The following is a 17,332-nucleotide window of genomic DNA, read 5'->3' as shown; positions in this document are numbered from 1 at the left end:
CAGAGAGGAGTACATTATACACACGTGGACAAAATTGTTGGTACCCTTCCGTTAATGAAAGAAAAACTCACAATGGTCACAGAAATAACTTGAATCTAACAAAAGTAATAATTTTTTAAAAAATCCATAAAATTTAACCATAGAAAGTCAAACATTGCTTTTCAACCATGCTTCAACTGAATTACTTAAAAAAATAAACTCATGAAAAGGCCTGGACAAAAATTATGGTACCCCTAGAAAAGACTGAAAATAATGTGACCAAAGGGACATGGTAATACAAGGTGTCTCCAGTAATTACCATCACAGATGTCTATTGTTGAAAACAAATTGTGTTGTTGAAAACAAATCATAAAAAAGCCAGATTGGAATGTGCCAAACTACATGCTGACAAGCCACAAAGCTTCTGGGAGAATATCCTATGGACAAATAAGACAAAAGTGGAACTTTTTGCCAAGGCACATCAGCTCTATGTTCAGACGGAAAAAGGAATCATATCAAGAAAAGAACACTATCCCTACTGTGAAACATGGAGGAGGCTCTGTTATGTTCTGGGGCTGCTTTACTGCATCTGGCACAGGATGTCTTGAATCTGTGCAGGGTACAATGAAATCTCAAGACTATCAAGGGATTCTAGAGAGAAATGTGTTGGCCAGTGTCAGAAAGCTTGGTCTCAGTTGCTGGTCATGGGTCTTGCAACAGGACAATTACCCAAAACACACAGCTAAAAACACCCAAGAATGGCTAAGAGGAAAACATTGGACTATTCTAAAGTGGCCTTCTGTGAGCCCTGACCTAAATCCTATTGAGTATCTTTGGAAGGAGCTGAAACATGCCGTCTGGAAAAGGCACCCTTCAAACCTGAGACAACTGGAGCAGTTTGCTCATGAGGAGTGGGCCAAAATACCTGCTGAGAGGTGCAGAAGTCTCATTGACAGTTACAAGAATCGTTTGATTGCAGTGATCGCCTCAAAAGGTTGTGCAACAAAATATTAAGTTAAGGGTACCATCATTTTTGTCCAGGCCTGTTTCATGAGTATATTTTTTAAAAATAATTCTGTTGAAGTATGGATGAAAAGCAATGTCTAACGTTTATTGGTTAAATGTTTTATTTATTATTACTTTTGTCAAATTCAAGTTATTTCTGTGACCATTGTGAGTTTTTCTTTAACTGATGGGTACCGACAATTGTAAAGACGATTCAGAGAGGACCACACGAGCCACCACCAGAGGTGACCTGGTGATACCCCCACGGACCACTATTATCTGTCATAAATAAGTAAACAATATAAAAAGGTTTTTTCAAGTTACCTTATACAATCTAAGTGCTATTAATAACTTATTTGTTTGCCGACTTTTTATTAAAACTTTGCTAGCTTTTCCATTTGACATTAACCACTCCTTTGACCTTATAACTAGTCCAGTAGCTTATTTCTTGTATAGGTGCTACAGAAGTGAGTCAAATTAAGTGTATGTGTACAGACGCATCGTACGTGGACCCCCTAGGGCCGCAGGTGGACAGGCCCAAGACTGGAGCCAAGAAGCGGCAGGAAGAGGACTTTGAGGATGAGGAGCTGGGGGACGACTTGCTGCCTGAGTAGTCCCCTGAGGACGAGAAGCTGGGGGATGTCCTGCTGCCCGAGAAATCCCTGCCTACAACATTGATCTGGAGCACTGATCTGCTTTCACCTGTACCTTTACCTTATTGAATTGTTTCCTGTTTGTTTTTTTGGCATCTAAAGGTCCTATATTACACAAAATTGACTCTGCAGGGTTACTTGTTAAAATACTGTTACCGCATCAAAAACATATCTGGAGTTAAGTTTGGCTTTATTCATGCATGCTTTAGTAACCCTTTATTATTGGTCTGTCGACATCTCCCAAGTGCCAAATGCTGCAAGCTTGTGATGTCATGAAACAGTAATTTAAGTCAACAACTACCTTTTGTTCAGTAAAAACTGACAATTCCAGATGATTCTAGTGAAGGTGTATGGAGTTTTAAAAACACCGTGAAGCACTTCCTGTGATGGAACAGTGTTTCCAGTTTTAGGGAACAACAGAGCCTAAATATGAGATTTGTGTGTTAAACATGCATGAATGAAACACAATACAACTCCAGGTATGTTTTTGGTGAGTAAGCAAGTTAACAGATCAGAAAATAGTGTAAAATTGGCCCTTTCAACTCTTAAGAATTTTAACGCATACCTTTTCATGATCGTCATATTGTCATTACTTTTGGCAATTTTTGCAAAAGTATTTTTTATTTTCCTATTAATTTGTTTGTATTAAGTTTTCCACAATAAAAGTGCTGTTTCTGCTTAAAAATACTTGATAAAAGACAGTATATAAGAGCTCAGTCATTCGCCATTGCAGTTTCTAGTTGGAGTTTCAAATAAAGATATGGACTCCTGTCAGTGATTGAGGAAGTATGTTTCCCCTGTTCACTTTAGAATAACAATGCCTTACCTCCCCCTCCTCACTCATCCATTCTACCCCCACTCTTTTCACTCACTACTCACACCTTCGTCCTTTTCCAAATCACCACCCCCTTTTCCTATGCACCAATTCTCATTTTGCACGTTCCCACTACAGAATCACCACATTAAGCGCTGTTCCAAATGGACTAGCAGTGAGAAGTGGCATAGGAGTTTAGTTGCATGTGTGGCATCACAGAGGGTACACAGGTAAAGTTCTCAATTAAAAAGATGAGGTGTGGAAAAACAATTTAATACTTAAAAAAACAAAACAAAAAACAAGATAAAATTGCTTGTATTAAGCTGAAATAAAATAGTTAGACAAGGCAACTACATTTAGAAAAAAAATTATACTTGAGTTAAAAAGGTAGAAAATTTGAATTTTTCAGTAAAAAGTTGAAAGTTGAATTACTATATAAAATAGGCCTAAGACTATTGAGAGTGTGCCAAAGGGTGCTACCACAACTGGACACAGCAGAAGGCACAGCAAATTAAAAGTGCAAAAACTAAAGTTGTGATCTCAGTGCTCTAAATCTCATGGAAAGGTGGGGGAACCTCAACAACGTGCCTAGCCCAACCACCAGGAGGCACCCAGCGTCGCTGAAACAAAAAGACAAAAAAGGTTAATTGTATGACCCAATTTGGTTAGGACCTGCTTAAAACTGCTCAGAACAGGAAAATACAGCAGGTTTAGTCTGCAAGAAGAGAATGTTAAAAAGGCTTACTTTTGGTGCCAAAAAAAAGTAAACTGACTACCCTTTAATGACAACTAGGAACTTAACCAGCCCTATTCAAATACATGAATTTCTTGTTTATTGTAATTTTCACCTGTGCCTACCTCTGTAACAGCAGCAGGGGAAAACAGGCATCCCCACTACACACGTTTATTTAGAAATATAAAGGTCTTATTTAGGATTGTATTACTGCCTCGATTACTTTTAGAGATTAAAGTGAAAACCGCTCTGAGGTCAGATGGGCAGTCATGCGTGTATTATGCACAGAATGATAAGCATGAACAAAAAAAAAAACACTGTTCAAGTTCCCCTGTGGTATTAACATTATACATTCAATAGTATTGGTCAGAAAAGAAGCTTTGAAAGCTGCGACATTTGTGAGCTGAGTGTTCCAAGCGACAGCTCCGAGGGCTCGAACGAAGGAAGGACACTCACCGAGTTTACTGGACGTGAGGAAGAAGGAGGGACTGGTTTGGAAAAAGGCCCTCCGGTACATTCCTGTGTCATCTCCTCACCTGTTCTCTCCCCAATCTGTCACTCATCTCTCCCTTCTACTCTTCCTCTCACCTCACTTACCCATCTTCCTCTTCTCCCTCCAGCCTCCCCTCTCATCTCACCCGTTCTCCCTCCTCGCTTCGTTCCTTATACTGCCCCGAATGGTCCAGCCCACGCCTCACGGACATGTCCCGTTGTATCTGCGATTCAGAGGGAGCGGTTTCCCTACGAGACGTCATTCCGCCACATGCCGAGGAACACTTCAGTGAGGAGTAAACACAAGTAAGTGACTGTATTGAGCGCCTGCATGTACAGTTGTCACGTTACGTCAGGACCGCCGCACCTGCTTTGGACCCCAGTTGTAGCCTGTGGACGACAACGGTCTCTGAAATAAGCCATCTAGGTGTAGGCTGCAACAGTCTACCATTAGAACTTTGATTACTGTACAACTTGATTTTCCACGCTAAATGCTACGTGTTTAAGTTTGTATCGTCACTGTATACTGTGTTCTGTAGGTTTTCATACTGCGATGACGGTGCGTAGACCGGGCTTGTCTGCTCTGCTGTCGGCCTGGCTCCTGCTTCTGTCTGCGGGTCCGGGGGGTCTCTCTAGGGCCGGGCTGATACGCAAGAAGCCGCCTGTGCGCCGCGGATGCCTGCCCCTCCCGGAGGAGATCCTGGAGCAGATGTACGGTCGACTGACAGTGGGAATCATGAGCGCCTTCCACCACGCGCTGCAACTAGAGCAAAACCCAGCGGAACAGCACAACGGGAGCTGCCCATCCGCCGCGTGGGCCTCAGCCGCCTCCGGGCCCCGGCTCCCGGTCAACCTGCTCAGCATCTCTCCGTGGGCTTACAGGTTGGTGCGTGCGTTTACACTCGAGCACTTTGTGAACTATCACCCGTGCAGGGACATGCTTCCAGCGAAGCAACCACGCCGACACAGACAGTCACTAGTCAAGGACCCCGATCAGTCTGGTCATTTACTGACAACTAATATAAAGGAACAGGGAAAAACATTGTCCACCACCCCCAAAACAGAACGTGTGTATAAAATGCTTATTAATCCTAGATATGAACTTTCCAAAACCATACTGCTTAGACAGTGCATCTTAGGCTAATCAAAATGTTTGTGAGTGATTTTTGTATCAACGTTTAGAGACACAGCTAAATTAAATAATAATTTGTTTTCACTCTGTCCTACAATTTTATCAAAACTTAACTCAGAACATTCAATTCATAATTTACTTTAGGCTATCCAGAGTAATGAGACATATACTGTTCATAATGCTATGAATGCAATGACATATTCTTATACATGTATAAGTGGTGTGCAGCTGATCAGGTGTTTGTGCTTCAGGATGTCCCAGGACTCGTCCAGGTACCCTCGCTCCATCCCAGAGGCATACTGCCTGTGCAGGGGTTGTCTGATCGGGCCATATGGACAGGAGAGTGCAGACTTCCACAGTGTTCCGGTCTTTGCTCCAGCCGTGGTACTTAGGAGGAGCGGCCCATGTGTGGGTGGACGTCACACCTACAGCGAGGACTACATCTCTGTGGCTGTAGGCTGCACATGTGTGCCCAACATGGAGCCGGAGCACAGGGGCCCACAAGGAAACACCATCTGAGGGCAACACCATCTGAGGAGGACCCCGTGTCAACACCATTGCACTAAATGCACTGGTGTTAATTGACCCCATGCAACTCAAAATACTAATATGTGTTGTTGGTTCTGTACTACACCTAATCGTGTTAGCTATAAATGTTGTGTTCAGATTTAAGTAATATGGAAAGCTGCTCATATGAAAGACAACAGCAACCGTGCATTTCTGGAACAGCTTTTTATTTGCAGCATAGCAGCTGCATTCATGCATAGTACAACAGTTATTTCATGTAGTGCCATTTCTCTTCTTTTCTAACCAATACTAAACATAATCATGGAATAATTGGGATGCCAAAACCATTAGACAATTTATGCGTATACAGACAGTGTATTGACCCATGAAATTAATCTGAGACTACCCTTCGTACATAAAAGCTGAATAATAAAAAAAAACAAAAAACATGTATGTTTAATGCGTGCCGACTCTCTCTGAATTCTGTAGTACTCAAGCAGTCTGAAGCCAACACCCAAGGAGGAATGATGCTATAAAAAATGAAAAGTTAGGTCTAGAGGTTGTGTCTTGTCCCACTTGCTCATCTGACACAGTGCAGTCAAACTGTAATGAGTCTATTAAAAGACAGTCAAGTCCTTTTAAAAGAAAAGGGCCCACTTAACTCTTTCCGGTGGTCGCCCCTGCTGACAGCCGGGATGAGGGATAGTTGGTGTAGCAGCGGAAGTCATTGGAAAGGTTACGGTGATGTTGAGGGAGGAAATCGCAGATGTCCACATCCAACAGTTCTTTGGCTGTGTTCTGCATTACTGCCCCTACAAGAGCAGACAACAATGGTGATTCTGTTTACATACTCTTCATAACCAGCCTTACCAGCTACTAGTGCAAGAATACCAACACTATAAAATGTTACTTATTCATTAACCATTGATTTGAATTAACCATTAGATTTATATATCGCATTGTCAAGACACCCGCAGCACAGTGCATTATTACTTCTACCTCTGAAGCCACGGCTGTCCTAGGGCAGACTGATGGAAGCGAGGCTGTCAATCTGCGCCATTGGTCTCTCAGACCACCGCCAACACACACCACATTCACACAAGACAATGTGGATGAAGTGTCTTGTCTAAGGGCAAAACAAGCCACTGGCGCCCCACTGTGCCCAGCCCTGCTTACTGTCGGAGATCTGACAAGATCAGGCTTTGAGAAGCCGCATGGCTGCTAATATAATGTAAATGCCAAGTCCTGTGGATGTGTCCTCGTCTCACCAGTGCACAGCAGCACTTTGCCTTTGCCCAGGTAGTGCACGGTCTGGGCCACTTTGCTCAGGCACTCATGTGAGAGGTAGGGCGGGTCAGCCAGGACCACATCAAAGCTGTGTGGCTGGATATGAGCAGGGAAAGCCAGGGGCTGGTGGTAGTCGTAGAAGATGAAGTCGTCCCCATACGAGGAAAACCTGCGGTCGTACTCCAGCAGCAGCACTGACACGTCCTCTGACCCCGCAACGACTCCCTGCTTCAGTTTCTGGTATACGCTGGGTGCACTCACACATGCTATCCTGAGGAACAGCACACACATAAATACACTTTCCCTAGTCAAATAATTACATCAAATACAGCCATGTGTGTACCTTCCTCCAGGCCCCACCTCCTGCACCAGCTCCTCTGCAAGCTGCCTGGCCGTGTCCTCGCTGTACCAGAACTGACTCAGGCCCTGAAGACAATAATCATCATATTACTGTTTTAAAATCACTGTTTCCATGACAATTAACAATTCTAAATAAAATATTACTTTTTGAGACTATTGTGAGAAAATTATTTTACTTTTCTTTGCAATCTGACAGTTAAGTATACTACTATAAAATTCTGACCTGTCCTACAGGGACTATAGGGATTCTAGTATGTCACATGAACGCAACCTATTACATACGCTTGCTTATTCTCCATTAGGGTCGTCAAAGTGATCAAAAATCAGCTAAACTAGTAGTGAATAGAATAGCAGGTATCGACAGTAAAAATCACACTCACAGAACAGAAATGAACCTTTCCTGAATAGCTTTAGAATGGTCTTGAGCTGTAGAACAAGTATAAGACCACATAGACTGGTATACACCTAAGGACCACTATGGAACCAACCTGGATGACTGAGGGATTAGACAGATATAAGGGCACTTGGTAATATAACAGAAAGTACTATGATTTAATATTGAAAGTCACATTCTATTGCCTAAATAAAGTGTGTGTTTTATTATTGTGGTTTTATTAGGGCCCAAGCACGAATATGCGAGGAGGGCGAGTCAGCAACTCGTCTGCCTCGCACTAGTGCAAAAGCCCTATTGTAATTGTACCATTTTTTGGAAATCAAGCAGTACACAAATAGGTAAGAACAAGTAACTGGTATTGAAAATTTGTTCAGTGCACTCTAATTCTAAGTGAAGACCCTGAGAAAAAATATTGAAAGATGAGTAGTGCCACCTCAAAAATTGATCTACATTGCACCAATGGGAGCCTGGCCCAGAAAAATGTCATCGTAGATAAATGAAACTTAGCAAGCAATTTTTGGAAAAATGTAAAAAAAAAATCAAAAAAATCTGTCTTTCACAAACATTGTCAGATTTGAATGGACCCAATGAAGCACGTGCACACATTTCTGAGCTGGACGTAATGACATGCAAATTAGGGCTCTATCTTTTAAGATGGCTCTATAATGCCCCCTTCAAATTTCCTTTTTAAAAATTCATAAAAGCCAATCTATTTATCGTGAACTTGTGAAAGAATTTACAGAGAGGCTCTTCATTAATGCGGAACTATGTGATAAAGTCCCCTCATTTTAACTTTTATTGTTTAGGCGTATAAAATTGAAGAAAAAAGATTAATATTATTTTTGCCATCATTATTATTATTATAGCCCGAGCACAAATGCACACCCTTTATGTGACTCTGAGCAAAAAAATCTATGGAGATCACACCATAACACTGATATGAAAGTGGCCATTTTTAATTATACAGATGTCCAAAATCTATCCCTCATACTTTAACACGTTTTTTATCAGACGGACAAACTGAGGCAGTATCATCAGGACATGTCTGGGGTCAAAAATTGTTCAAAGAATTTACATAAGTCTCAGGGTGTGATCAAAATGAGCTCTTAACGAAGCAGCCATTTTGAAAGCATAACATTTCCTGTAATTTTGATGAGCTAGACAAAATGATGTGTGGATTAAAATTCTATCTTTAAAAATGGATCCCCAGTGCTACAAGCTAAAATGGGCCATTAACATTTATTGTCAACATGACACTGGAAATATTGAATCACATGTCAAGCTAAAATGAGTATGCAGCTCTCCCACTGTGGCGTGTCCTTCTGCGGTTTCAAGGTTGCGAGTGCCCTTTATCACTGCTTGCAGTTTTAATATTATTATTGTATTTTACTGTTCAATGTGCTTAAATTGTCCCACAGGGACAAATAAAGTGATATTGATTGATCAGAGACACTATTGTGTTCATGTCATCTGAACACAAATAAGATACTTACCCAGTCTTCCTCCAGGGCCCCCACTACAAATTGCTGAGCTGGCTCAGGGTTCGGGCTTTGGAGAGCCAGGGTCTCAGCATAAAACTCTTGCAGTGCAGCCAAAGTGTGGGCTGACAGAGTAGGCATGTCCTCATCATTGTCACTCATGATAAGACTGACCAATGAGAAGTCACGGAGACCAAGGACCTTCTAAGTACCACCCACCTGGTTCAAAGAGAGAGACACGGGACACTGGACTTTAGAAGGACAGGAGGACACTTTACTTGACTATAAAAGGACAGAAGGACACTTCACTGGACTATAAAGGGACAGATGGACACTTCACTGGACTATAAAGGGACAGATGGACACTTCACTGGATTATAAAGGGACAGAAGGACACTTCACTGGATTATAAAGGGACAGATGGACACTTCACTGGATTATAAAGGGACAGATGGACACTTCACTGGACTATAGGGGGACAGGAGGACACTTCACTAGACAGTAGAAGGACAGAGATCACTTCACTGGGCTATAGATGGACAGGAGGTCACCTCATTGGGCTATAGATGGAAAGGAGGTCACTTCATTGGGCTATAGATGGACAGGAGGACACTACACTGTACTAAAGAGAAAAAATCAACACTTTATACACTATAGGGGTACAAAAGGACACTTCACTTGACTGTAGAAGAACAGCGGACACTTCACTGGCCTGTAGAGGGACAGAGAACACGACAGTGGACTGTAGAAGGACAGAAGACACTACAATGGACTGTAGGGGGGCTGAAGTACATTTTACTGTACTACATATAAAGATTGCGAGAAGTAAAACAAAAGCAAAAAACATTAAAATATAAATAAACATCCCTCGGACACGTAAATAGATACTTACAAGAGAAACGAGCACGTGAGCTGTCGCAGTATGATGACGTAGAGCCTTGGCGTGTGTGGTAGAAGAAGAAGAAATCGCATAGGATAATTGCTCGTTCTGAATTTGTCAAATCATACATTCTAGCTCCTAGCTCCTAACCCCTAACTCGTTTACCTTTGGAGGTAGGTCACGGGGTCAACCATAAGAGTCCTAGGCAGGAGGAGGAGTTTCAGTTTCGTTTGGAGAATCTGGCCATCCTAACCAGCGACAGGAACAATGAAGCAGTCACGTGACGCTGAAGAGTTATATTATCCAGACTCACCATCAGATGCACAGCCTTTGCTGTTCTCTGTGCCCACAAATATTCTATCAAATCCTGTCCTTTAGTCCATCTGCAGCGGAGTATAGAGCAGAGTTTATGCAAATTAGCCATGTGGCTTTAGGTTTCCTTTCTATAAACATAACATGTGCGCAGATCTTCCCTTATGCCATTAAGTGGTCTACAAATAATGCGCGTGAAGCTGTTATGAGCCAAAAAGATTTATTTTCATTCTTATATGAAGTTGGATTTAGCCAGATAGTTGTTTTGTACTATGTCTGAAGCAATTAAGCTTTCACTCCATTACAAACTATTCTCTTAGCTTCTTATCTCAGGTTAAAACGCTCCTGATGTTCTTATGCAAAAGGAGCTATGAAAGAAAGCATACAGGATCCTTTTCCTCTGGACTATTCGGACAGTCCTTATCGCGGCAGACGACGACGCACATCCGGTTTTGGCTTCAGGAGATGGGAGCTTTGTGGCCGATTTGACGAATTCGCCAATGCATTTTAGAACTATAATAGCTTATAAATTCAGTAGAGCGCAGAACTACGTACATAACAAATACAGACTGAAGGGGTGGTGGAAGAGTTCACTTTACGCATACTGAGTTAGACACAACAAAATTACAATTATCCGGTATTTGGAAGCAATTACGGTACATTTTATGTGTTGAGATGTGTTAAGTATACACTTCTAACTTACATTTTTCGCTTTTTGGTAATTAAATATGTGAACTTATACAAAAATATAATAAAAGGACAAATCGCATTCTAACGCAGTCTAATTTTCCGAGTAACTCTGAACTCAGCAGGTGCAGAAGCTGGGTGGCAGCGGGAGACCAGACGCGCGCCGACAACCGGAGCTCCGTGAAACAGCAGCCCCACCACAGCCCCAAGTCCGCAGCACCTGAGCTACCTCCAACAGCCCCAGCCATGGCAGCGGACACCGAGCGAGTAGAACCGGGGGAGAGCGAGGAGGAAGTGGAGGATGTGTACGAAGTGGAGAGGATCATAGATATGCGAGTAGAAGAGGTAGTAGTAGCACACACTGGCACTTTGAACCAGAGAGACTAAAACAGGAGAGATTCCACACGGAGCCCATATCAACAAAACAATACGTTCGGTTTGAATAACGTTACGTTTGTGAAACTGTCAATGTTGACCTGTTCAAATCAATTCGGAATAGGTATTCTACACTTACGTTACTCATGTCTCCGTTATAGATCTTAAAATTTATCATTCTATAATCAGCGCTCACGTTTGGCATCTCCTTCCGGAGCCATGGCTAGCTAACATGCTAACATGGCTGGCATATATGGATATCCAGCCTTTGTGAACTACAACTAGATCAAAACGTGCATGAGTGTGGGCTTAGTCTTTTGGTTCTGTAAATAAGGTGGAATACGTAGCGCTTTGTAATTACATTTCTGGCTGCGCTGACTTTTTGTCGTGTCGCACAAGCCAGTGCCATGTTTCCCGTGTTCCTTTCTTCCGATCCTGGCCCCCGCTGAGGCCAAGGGCGCACTCGGCTGCTCACGCTTGTTTATAGAAGCACTACAGCGTCCCTCCAGCATCCAGATTAGTCTCCGCACGCCACAGACCAGGAGCACAATGTTATACAGTACACTGATTAGGATTATTAGGATTTCCTTTAGTTTTCGATTATAATTATACAGTTACAGCTAACGAAAAAATCCGGTGTTGAAAGGGGAAAAAATACAGTTAAAATGACGCTGCCAAATAGATGAATTGACTTGTATGGAGAACAAGACAAAAGGCTTAAACAAAATAACTTGTTGATAAGTGTTACGTAATTTCAAATGAAGAGAGAGGCGGCTCCGTGACAATGTCCTGACACTTTTCGTTTACTACAACTCCAGTAACAGTATTAACGCCTCGTCCAAAGAGGGCGCGCCAGGTTACCGTATGAACTAATACCATATAACATAGCATCCCTCTTTCTCAAGACATTATGAGCAATAATGTGAAAAGATAAGGCAGAAATACTTAATGCTGAAAATCACATAAAAATTGAACAGTCATATCTTATGTACTGAACTTTTATATTTATATTCTTATTTTATTTAACCATTAACTAACTAAGTGAGATGGACATCTCATACCTTCAACTGAATGAGGGGATTATTCTGCCCCCGGCTGGTCACTCAGGTGCCTGAAAGTACCTTCTATCAGTACCTCCCTCTGGTGGGATACCTTGCAGCAGCCTGGTTGTTAGCTGCATAAGGTGGTGGATCTGTAGACTCTGGCAGGGTGGGATCAACTGTAGTCCCCTCAAGTGTGATGAGATGGGTGCGGTTGCATTGCAGAAGTACTTAGAGATTCTGAACCAGATAAGACCAGGGTCTATCTGCTCTGCCTGAGACTTCCATTTTCTTTTTTTAAGTATGTCTGTTGTTAAACTATTTCCATTGCTTCTCTCTCTGTTCTGTCTCCCTCAGTGTAGTAATGTCTGTCCACCCGGTTTGAGGCAGGCAGGAAGGATGTGCACTTTCTTCCCATCAGGAGTTTGGCAGGGCTGTGGCTGTTGGCTATGGTAGTGGCATGATATGCCATGAGGGTGCGGTACAGGTCACTCTTTCTGCAGGAGTTTTTTTTAAACTGTACTCACAGTTCAGCTTAGCCATTGCTCTGGGGAAATCTTGGACTGGAGGTGATGTGGACAAAGCACCAATCAGAGGCAAACTTCTTGAAGTGCTCTGTTGCTGTTGCCACTTTGAACCTCCACTGGTATGTTATTTCATGTAAACACAGCCTAAAATGTTCTCTTGCAGTGACTTCGGTATGACTATATATGTACCCTTTTAACAGTAGGGCATTTTCCACTGAGGTCACCAGCTTTCTGAAGGTAAGGAAAGCATAGGCCAATCAAGAGGTATATGCCATCTGACAGAGCTTATTAGCAAAAATGTAGTTATTTACTGGTGAGACTATTTGAACTTGTTAACATATGTCTTGGCAGTGATAAGTGTTGTCAAATGATGAGTTAAGCGACGGCTTTGTGACAATGTACTGAGTGTTCATGTATTACAGCTCCAGTAACAGTACCATATATCATAACATCTCCCTTTCTCAAGACATTATGAGCAATAATGTTAGAACATAAGGCAGAAATACTTGGAAATGACTATATGTGTACCCTCTAACAATAGGACATTTTCAACTGTGAAGTCACCAGTTTGTTAAAAGTAACAAAAGGACAAAGATGCTGTGCTGAAACAGTTCAAACAATACTGCTACACACACACAAACACACACCCCACACACCCACACACACACACACACACACACCCCAACACAAACAAACAAACAAATAAACAACTTCTGCATGTTTGGGACCATCCCAGCACACCAGTTAGTGGGCTGCTCCACTCTGGAAATGACCCCTATCTCCTCAGTGTGGACCAGCTCTTCCCATTTTGCCTAACCCACTGAACAGTTTTGCAAAATGCTGCTTCACTGCCTCTACTCTGCCCTAGCACTACACTTGCTGGGTGACTGAGTAAGCAAGTGTAGTGTATCATGTCTGTATATCATATCTGCTACCCCTACATGAACTGTAGTTTTGTTTCGTGTACTTAGGTTAGCTGTGAACTTGTCTTTAAGGGGGGCTTGCCATCAAGGGCCAGATGTAACTGTGCAGAAGTGTAAATATCACTAAATGTAACCGAATGTCATGTAAAATAAATGTAATTACTTTTTAACTTGTTAAATAATGGTTTCTGTGATAAACAGACATTTTTAAAATATCTGTATCTGGTCAGGACACACCTGCTCACAGACCTTCAGCACTGCTTCAAATACGGCCTTTTACAGCTTTTTAATTATTGGACAATTTGTTATTTTTCTTGCAGACTAACTTTTGCATACTTAGCTCCGTGTCCATGCCAACAATTTTCCTCTTCATGAACATTTTGTGACGATTATTTGCAAATATTTCTCAGTTCGACTTGCTGGGAAAATCTCATTAGTTTATTGTCAGTGCAAACATTAAAGCAGTATAGACTAATTTTAAAATGACAGTTATGCCTTTTAATTTATCTTCTCGCGGGCCACATAAAATGACGTGGCGGGCCACATTTGGCCCCCGGGGCCTTGAGTTTGACACGTGCTGTAGCTCAAAGAATAGACTTTAAAGCAGCTCTGCTTGTGTATAAGTCTCTCCATGGCCTAGCACCAAAGTACATTTCCGAAATGTTACTGCCATATGAACCATCTCGCACTTTGAGGACTTCAGGGACTGGCCTCCTGCTGGTGCCCAGAGTCAGGACTAAACATGGGGAATCGGCGTTTCGGTTTTATGTAGCTAAAACCTGGAACAGTCTTCCTGAAGATGTGAGACAGGCCTCTACTTTGACAATGTTTAAATCCAGGCTCAAAACAGCTCTGTTTAGCTGTGCATATGGCTGTTAATGTTAATTTTATGGTAATTATTTATGTTTTGATTTGTGTGATTTTTAATGTCTTTCTTATTCTGTAAAGCACTTTGAATTACTTTGTGTACAAATTGTACTATATAAATAAACTTGCCTTGCCTTTAATAAGTTGCAGCTGTGGTCCCTGAACTAAGGATTTTAACACTTTTTCTGGCAAGACAGTAACTGCTCCTGTGTCCATTTTTTTTTATCACACAATCCTGGCTGTTCACTTTTGCTGTAGTCATCCAAGCCTCATCGATCCCCTCTGAAGCCACTGAGCCCAAAATTGTAACTTCACTAGCATCACTGCCTCCTACCTGAAACATTCAAACAGCTCCTGACCTACACACTCTGGCATAGTGTCCTTTTTTTCTTGCACTGGTTGCAGAATACATTTTTAGCTTGGCAAGAGTGTTTGCTGTGTGAGGTTTTTTTTTTTTACCACACCTATTGCATTGTTTTTATGTGTTTTAAGCTGTCTATGCCAGTTTGTTGAATGCCTTTGCCTTTGCTTAGCATTGACAGTGTCCATGTTGCTGGGGATTTCTTTCTTCAGGTCATTTTTTTAATGAGGTCCTGTTGGTTTTTCTCAAGCCAGCTCTGGCAAATATAAGGCAATCTGGCAATAAGATCTCTTTGTTCAACGTGAGCTCTGGATCCATCTGCAGTTGGTCCGAGGACCGCTTGTCATGTTTTCCCAATAAGTCTGTCTCTTATCATTTCACTGTGCAGCGCACCATAGCCAATGCTCTTCCAGGAAATACTGTCCTATTTCTTGTTGTCTCTGTCTTCTTATGACAACGTGCGCCTCCAACTTGAAAATCAGGGTGTTGCATTTATGTTCCTCTGAGAGGTTCAATGAAGTTAATACGTCCTCCACTTCTTTTCCCATTGTAGAATTCAAAGTGACCTGGTTTTGTTGTAGCTACTCTGAAGTTTTTTGAAGCACCAAATTCATTTCAGTTGCTCTTCTGGCTTTTTAAAGTCAAACTTTGTGGGTGGTGCTAGCTTGCACCATTAACTTTTTAGCAATGGTTAGCTCAAAACTTATGACACTCATAGATTTATTCTTACAATGTAGATTCACACTGGTCACCAAGAGGAAGTATTTCTTCTGTTTTCTTGCTCCATTGGGCGATTTGTGACACCATGTCTCGATAGTGATAAGTGTTGAGTAGATTTAAATGAGACAGAGATGGCTCTGTGGCAATCCACTGATGCTTGTTTATTACAACTTCAGTAACACTAATAACAACAGGAAATGCTAGGTTAATGTATGGACTAACACCATATACTACTGCTACATACACCCATACTCTTGGTTTGACGTTGTTTTGACTGGTTCAAGTATATTTCCTTTGTGTGATTTTAGTGATGGTAGAGTGAAACCTAACCCTGCATAACTTGTTTCAGGGAGAGGTGCTATACCGAGTGCGGTGGAAGAATTACTGCTCAGACGATGACACATGGGAACCTGAGGCCCACCTGGAGGACTGTAGGGAGGTTCTGCTCGCGTTTAAGAAGAACATCACAGAAGCTAAGTCCAAGAAGGAAGCAGAGGCCAAGAAGAGTGTGGTACGTCCTTCCTTCCCCCCAGTGCACAGGAGTCTAAGCCACAACCTCCTTACTGAGAGGAGAAGACAGGATAACCACTCAGTAACACAGGATGAACAAATGCAAATATAATAAAAGTAGCTTACATTTGTAGTTGGAATTTTTTGCTAGTATCTGTATAATTGTCTTGCTGCTGTGGCCGATAACCGATATTTGTCAATACCAATATTGAGCTTTTAAATCTATAATACAGATCAAAATCATGTTAAAGAAGACATATTGCGCTTGTGTATGCTATATGGTTATAATCTATGACACCCTTGGATCATTATGTTCTAATTTGCACATTTCAATTTGCAATATTGATCTAAAATTTATTTAATAAAAGAAACAAGTCCATCATCACAACAAAGAGCCATGTAGCTGCCCCTCCTGTGGATAGCTGCACATCACTCTAGTGAGCTGTGGATTTTTATAACAAAATGACTACACAGTGCTGTCAGATCCTACCTGCATCACAGATTGAGAACATTAAACTGTATAACGAAGTAAGTATAGAGCGGTGGGTGTATACTATTGGTGGTGAAAACGGGAGTTGATCGGCAAAATGACGTCCTGAAAATAAGCAATTAAAGATTACACAAATATGCACGAATCACTTTGGATATAAGTACAAGAGAGTAAATGAGAAAAATAACTATTGCAAAGCTCTGAAAAGTCGATAGGATAATAGGTCCACTTTAAGTTAGTGAATTTACAAATTTACTTTTGACTTTTGTAAACATAAATTCACAGAATTTACAGTGGTCCCTCGTTTATCGTGGAGGTTGCATTCTAAAAATAACCTGCAATAGCCGAAATCCATGAAGTAGTCAGCTTTATTTTTTACAATTATGTTTTAAGGCTGTAAAACCCCTCACCACACATTGTATACACTTTTCTCAGACAGGCATTAACATTTTCTCACATTTCTGTCTTGTTTAAACACTCTCAAAGTTCAGACATTCGTACGGGCCTGTGTCGGTGCAGAATGTTTCATCGACATTGCAAGTTTTCTCCTTGACAAAACCCACAAACATACAGCACTTCAATCACACTGCTAGTGATCAAACATTTATGTAAATTTGGCAAGCTGCACGCATTCTGTACTGTACAGGAGACACAACACGGAGGAGATTGATTGACAATGGTCTACAGTCCCTTAGCCAATCAGGACGCAGAACACAATGTGCACTCAAGCAAACAAAATTGCACAAAAAAAATCTGCGAAACAGTGAGGTGAACCACTTTATAGTGAGGGTCAACTGTACTTATCT

General features: G+C 41.7%; 4 protein-coding genes and 1 long non-coding RNA gene across 6 annotated transcripts in view; 3 read left to right on the top strand and 2 right to left on the bottom strand.

Annotated features, from left to right (window-relative positions):
• The window catches only part of ift88 (intraflagellar transport 88 homolog), a 70,936-nt gene extending 68,522 nt beyond the window's left edge, over positions 1 to 2,414 (top strand). The window contains exon 24 of the mRNA XM_033987597.2: positions 1,480 to 2,414. Coding sequence (XP_033843488.1) covers positions 1,480 to 1,598 — 119 coding nt within the window. The 3' untranslated portion in view covers positions 1,599 to 2,414. The remainder of the gene's footprint in view (positions 1 to 1,479) is intronic.
• LOC129457312 (uncharacterized) overlaps positions 1 to 17,332 on the bottom strand; it is a 348,575-nt gene that overhangs the window by 309,131 nt on the left and 22,112 nt on the right. The gene's annotated exons all lie outside the window — the stretch shown is intronic.
• Positions 3,903 to 5,464, top strand: il17d (interleukin 17d). The gene is made up of 3 exons (XM_033986517.2): positions 3,903 to 3,982; positions 4,216 to 4,558; positions 5,060 to 5,464. The coding sequence occupies exons 2-3, from the start codon at positions 4,230 to 4,232 to the stop codon at positions 5,325 to 5,327; spliced, it is 597 nt and encodes a 198-aa protein (XP_033842408.1). The 5' UTR covers positions 3,903 to 3,982; positions 4,216 to 4,229; the 3' UTR covers positions 5,328 to 5,464.
• eef1akmt1 (EEF1A lysine methyltransferase 1) lies at positions 5,957 to 9,766 on the bottom strand. Its single transcript, XM_033987596.2, has 5 exons — positions 9,727 to 9,766; positions 8,850 to 9,053; positions 6,946 to 7,028; positions 6,584 to 6,873; positions 5,957 to 6,127 (listed from the first exon to the last, which is right to left on the bottom strand). The coding sequence occupies exons 2-5, from the start codon at positions 8,994 to 8,996 to the stop codon at positions 5,973 to 5,975; spliced, it is 675 nt and encodes a 224-aa protein (XP_033843487.1). The 5' UTR covers positions 8,997 to 9,053; positions 9,727 to 9,766; the 3' UTR covers positions 5,957 to 5,972.
• Positions 10,834 to 17,332, top strand: part of mphosph8 (M-phase phosphoprotein 8) — a 44,505-nt gene continuing 38,006 nt past the window's right edge. For both annotated transcript variants that reach the window (XM_033987593.2, XM_055230733.1), the window contains exons 1-2: positions 10,834 to 11,058; positions 15,876 to 16,037. In XM_033987593.2, coding sequence (XP_033843484.1) covers positions 10,960 to 11,058; positions 15,876 to 16,037 — 261 coding nt within the window. In that variant the 5' untranslated portion in view covers positions 10,834 to 10,959. The remainder of the gene's footprint in view (positions 11,059 to 15,875; positions 16,038 to 17,332) is intronic.

Source organism: Periophthalmus magnuspinnatus, chromosome 21, assembly GCF_009829125.3.
Source record: "Periophthalmus magnuspinnatus isolate fPerMag1 chromosome 21, fPerMag1.2.pri, whole genome shotgun sequence".
Classification (NCBI taxonomy): domain Eukaryota; kingdom Metazoa; phylum Chordata; class Actinopteri; order Gobiiformes; family Gobiidae; genus Periophthalmus; species Periophthalmus magnuspinnatus.
The sequence above is the reverse complement of the archived record's forward strand: the minus strand, read 5'-3'. Positions and strand labels throughout refer to the sequence as shown.